Below are 5065 nucleotides of genomic sequence, written 5' to 3'. Positions count from 1 at the left end.
CTCTGGCGATTCTCTCAGAAACTAAATCTAGAGTTCTGAGCGTTCCAACAAGACTTTACACAGTGGAACACAGTGTAATGTCTCTGTGTCCTAGCTGGAAAACAGCCAATATAGATTTTGGCGGTAAACATCGGAATGTAGCCTGCGTATATACACACACACACACACATATATGTGTATATATATCTATGAGCGTGTGTGTGTGTATATGTATGTATATATGCAGGCTGCATTCCGATATTCACTGTCAAAATCTGTAATACACGAAACGTATACTATAGATTTTCAGTATTGATATATATATGTATATAAGTTTTTTATATTTATACAATTAAAATTTTGATAGGATTTAATAAATAATATTACATATTTAAATTTTATTGTTTTTATTATATCACAAATATATATATGTATGTATTGTTTTCCATATTTATTTCTCTAGAGTTATGTCAATTTGTACTCCAATTTCTGGAATAAGAACAAAGTGCTTGTAATAATTACAATTAAATATATGAAATGTTCAATTATGCTTATATTGTTCTTACTATTCTTCCTAGTATATCGCAAGGCACATCTTTGCGCTTGACATATAATAAAATTTGTTTCTGTGTCTTTTACTGTTCCATATAATATTTTATTTAAAAAATTGCACCATTGTATTAAAAATATTTGTACCGTCATATCTAAAATTGTGCTTAAAGTAGAGGCACAGTGCATTGTAATAGCTAAGTTTTTATTGAAAATATTAATTAATTTCTCTTTTAATTTGATTTCATAGCACAAGTCTGGCATTCGTTCTTCCACGGCGGTAACACTATCTCATAATTTTTTAAATATATCGTTACTGGTTAACTCTTCCGCACACTTTGCGCACATAACTTTGCTCTGCACTCTATTTACAATGTTTTGTACATCAACAAAAATATTTTTATGTATAACACTGTCTGTGCATTCTACTTCTCACGAATTATTAGTATTGTCTGATGTTATCTCGCTTGCACGAAACATGTTTATTAATGACATAGATTTGCTATTATGAATTTCTTTACAATTTCCTGACGGAGAATGTTTTGATGTTAAGTTAGGTTGATAATTAGTAGACTTTTAAAAGCAGTAAAAAATTGATATGGCGATGGATTATTATTACGATGCCCTATATCTCTAATCTGACCAAAAAAGTTTTCCAATGGATCTCGATTGGGTGGCACCCAGTTGGACACGAGCCATTCACAGCGCTTGAGACTACAAAGCTCCTAAGCACCGGTCGCTGTGATTGGTGGTGTCCAATCGAGCCGTGGTCAATCGGGATCACCCCATCTCAATTAATGTATCTTAAATTGAAATTGGAAAAGTTAGAATTTTTAAGTTTTCTCCATAAAATTTGTGCGCCTTGAATAGTTCAAATCCAATTTTTAATACACTTTGGTGCATTTTTTCTGATTGATTTACGAGTTTCTTTTTCGACAAACTCCATCCTGCGAAGTGTACTTATAACTTTTCGCCAAAAAATAGCATGTGATTACTTTGCTGACTTATTATGCTACTCAAACGTTGTCCCTTTCTTCCATTAAACGAATCGAACAAATCATCCAAGAAGTAAATAATATCTGCTGTTGCAAGAGTGCACTCAGGCAACTTGATAGATCCTTTAGTTGTTTCAAACTCATCTACAATATGATAAATAATATTTGTATAACAATTTCTTTATTTAAACAGAATTAATTGTATAGTTTGTCATGTATTATTGCTTACCTTCTTTCAAAAGCCCACAAAACTCAAGAACAGTTCCAACCGTGTGACTCAGTACTTGTACTACGTACTTCACCTTCATTTTGGGAATCAAAGTCGGATATATGTATTTGTCTACTAATTTTTTCAATAGTCTTCCACACTGCCTCCGTGAAAAAAATTTATCTATTTCGTACATTGCTGTTATTGCATCCCATGAGGCATATTTTATCTGTGGCTTATTATTATTTATTTTATTCTCATCGCTAGTAAATAATAAATCTTTTAAGACAAAATTATTACGAATTCCTTTTTGTAAGTGCACATGATCAAACAATGGTACTATATTATGTCCTTTTATCGAAAATGTATTATTTGGTATTAGTCTCTTATTGTGCAATGCCTGGTTTTCTAAAAAGAAAATAATAAAACAATTAAAATACATCAAACGTATATGTATGTGTTTTACATATTGTATATATCTATTCATAAATAAAGGCAAATATAAATATTATATTTATATTTATGAAAAATAAGCATGTATATGAATAGTCACCTTTTTGCAACATCAATTGTGTATCTTTAATTGATTGCTGCAATATTTGTGCCACCTGATCACAAACAGTTGCAACCGGTTTGAAACCGCATTGAATTGTATTGTTAGCCACTCTTTTATACATCTCGATAATTATATCGTCTTGGTTGCTCCAGTGCAGTAATCATAACCAATTGGCATGTGGTTGCCTGATGCCAAACATCTGAGGTAGAAGACAATAGCGTGGTCAGCAAATTTTCTCGTCCTTCTATGTCCCCAATCTTCAAAACCTATGATCTTATCTGTCCTTTTATCGTAATATAAGGCAGGTTGTATAGCTACTTCGTCCCATATAAGTATACATCTTAGATCTTGAGTATCAATTTCAATTGAAAGTAATTTTAGATATTGTATTGTTGTACCGCTCCGGGTGCAAGGGTGCCGCTCCGGGCACCGTTTATAGCATTTACGGGTCAGCCACCTGCAGTATCTTCAAGACACTACGTGCCGCTCAGGGCGTTGCAGAACCACAGTTTGGACGTGCGGTGTCGGTTTATGAAGGCTCGATGTCCTCCAATAATTATAGGCCAGCGTTCGAGTTGTACAAAGAGCTTTTATTGTTCAATTACAAGTCTACGTACTGTACAATGTGTTGTGGTATAGAGATTAGATGGAGACTCTCACAGTACGCGCACTCTCACTTCACTTTTCGGAACGGCCTCGAGATGTTCGAGGCTTACCTTTTTATATTTCTTAAGTAGACCGAATTTATGCGTGATTAACAAAATTGCTTGTGTGTCACCTCCTTTGTGCTACAAAGTAGGTGACTTAATTTTGTAACGATTACTTGCACGTCTGCATAAAAAATGCCAACGAGGATTTCAGGTTCGACCTAGTTAGGTCGTAACAGTATTATAATTTTGTTACACCCAGTATCGAAAGAAATTTTGTGTAATTGTTTGTTTAATGTGGAAGGGGACGGACATAATAAATATTTCGATAGAAAATTATATATCGAGCGCGACCTTTTGTAAACAGAAATATAAAACATTTTATCTTCTAGTGTATATCTCCTAGCCTATAATAAAAGAATGTTGATGTAAATGCGCAATAATATTATTACAATAATATTATTACAAAATATAATAAACATGTACGTAATTGATTAAAAAATGAATTAAAAAATTTCGTTTATTAAAAATGAAAATCCATTGTATATAAATCAATCCATTGTATATAAATCAATCATGTATATAAATTTATTGTATTGTAAATATCTCATTAATTTTTGTTTTTTAAATTTAAATGTATAATTTCTTTGTTTTTTGCATATATAATTGCATTTATATTTATATGTAATTTATGTCTATTGATTAACATACTTATTACTTATTATCAGATTTTAATAAAGAAAATAAATATATATAAACAAATCTTAAAAAATAGTAGAAGTTTAGGAAAAGATTATGATTACATATTAGAATCGGGCTAGAATTTTACCTGTGTAACTTTGTCATTCCTTACTATCATATCCATAAATCTTTGTCGAACAGTAGTAGTCTCATCTTTTCTACCTTTATGATCTGTTGTATTTAATATAATTGTTTTTAATTTTGTATTTTTTAGAGACTTGACTATTTTCCTTAAACGTCTTGTTTCTTTTTGTAATTTTATAACGTTCTCATAAAATTTGGTAGCAGTAGGGGATAATTTTCGTTTCCTTGTTATATGCACAAGATTAATTAGGTTTTTTTGTATATGGATGTCCGTTTATTCTCTTTTTTACTTCTTTATTTAGAATTTTCTCTTGTCTTTGTACTTGTTTTTTTATCATATCTAGATCCTGTCGGAAAGTCTGTATACTTTCATCATGTTGCATTAACATTTTACAATCCATTGTTATCTTTTCTACTTGTGCATCTGTGTTAGAAGTTTCTTCTTCTTGCTGTTGATGAATTACAGTTGGATTTTCTTCTGATTGTGATATAGCTATTGTTTCTTGTTGGGACATTTGTATTGTTTCATGATGTTGAGATGATTTCATTATGTCCACGCATCTTTGGACTTCACACATGTCAATGTCAATTGATGGAACAGCTGTGTCCACTAAGCGTCTCTTATTTAAACAGCAGCTATAATCACTGTTTTTAAAATGTTTGTAACACACACGTAGTTTGTTTATTATATTTTTATTTTCTTCTGTTAGGCTTAAACGTTGTAACCAGTCAATGCGACGTTTGACATTTTTTGGAAATTGATGAGATGACATGTTTCCACTGGATTTGCATCCAGAGATGCAACAGGCTCGCATGTTTTAAAAGTAAATAAGGACAGTTAAAAATAGCTCGTTCACTTCAAATTTTGATGAAAATACACTGACATACTGCGTTTTCGCGTGAAATGTGATGAAATGTGATTGAATTTAATGGAATTATAAATGGCGGACACTTTTATAGCGTTTTCGGCCCGATCGGGTTTGCACCAACCTTGGTTGGATTAATCTTTCCTATTGGTTGACGTCACCCGCTCTACCAATAGGAGAGCACAAAACGCCATTAATCCAACCCAGGTTGGTGCAAACCTGGCCGGGCCGAAAACGCTATTAGTTCGTCTATCTGCTCTATGGCAAGGTAGTTGGCGCTGCAAACACGGTCAACGTAAAGTCACTAGATTTATAAAGTACCGCAATCATTCCGCCATTTTGGCTTCAACATGCAGTTCATTCAAACATGCATATGAGTATGAATGTGTTTACACAACAGACAGATTAAATACATTACACTTATAGCGTTTTCGGCCCGG

The 5065-nt window shown here is 32.4% G+C and overlaps 1 protein-coding gene across 1 annotated transcript; it reads right to left on the bottom strand.

The window, feature by feature from the left end:
- Positions 1 to 1259: 1259 nt before the first annotated feature.
- Positions 1260 to 3266, bottom strand: LOC108771152 (uncharacterized). Its single transcript, XM_018523076.1, has 3 exons — positions 2285 to 3266; positions 1753 to 2139; positions 1260 to 1667 (listed from the first exon to the last, which is right to left on the bottom strand). The coding sequence occupies exons 1-3, from the start codon at positions 2406 to 2408 to the stop codon at positions 1489 to 1491; spliced, it is 690 nt and encodes a 229-aa protein (XP_018378578.1). The 5' UTR covers positions 2409 to 3266; the 3' UTR covers positions 1260 to 1488.
- Between the last annotated feature and the right edge of the window lie 1799 nt (positions 3267 to 5065).

The sequence above is a fragment of the Trachymyrmex cornetzi genome, unplaced genomic scaffold (assembly GCF_001594075.2).
Source record: "Trachymyrmex cornetzi isolate Tcor2-1 unplaced genomic scaffold, Tcor1.1 scaffold140, whole genome shotgun sequence".
NCBI lineage: Eukaryota > Metazoa > Arthropoda > Insecta > Hymenoptera > Formicidae > Trachymyrmex > Trachymyrmex cornetzi.
This window is presented reverse-complemented; position numbering and strand designations above follow the sequence as displayed.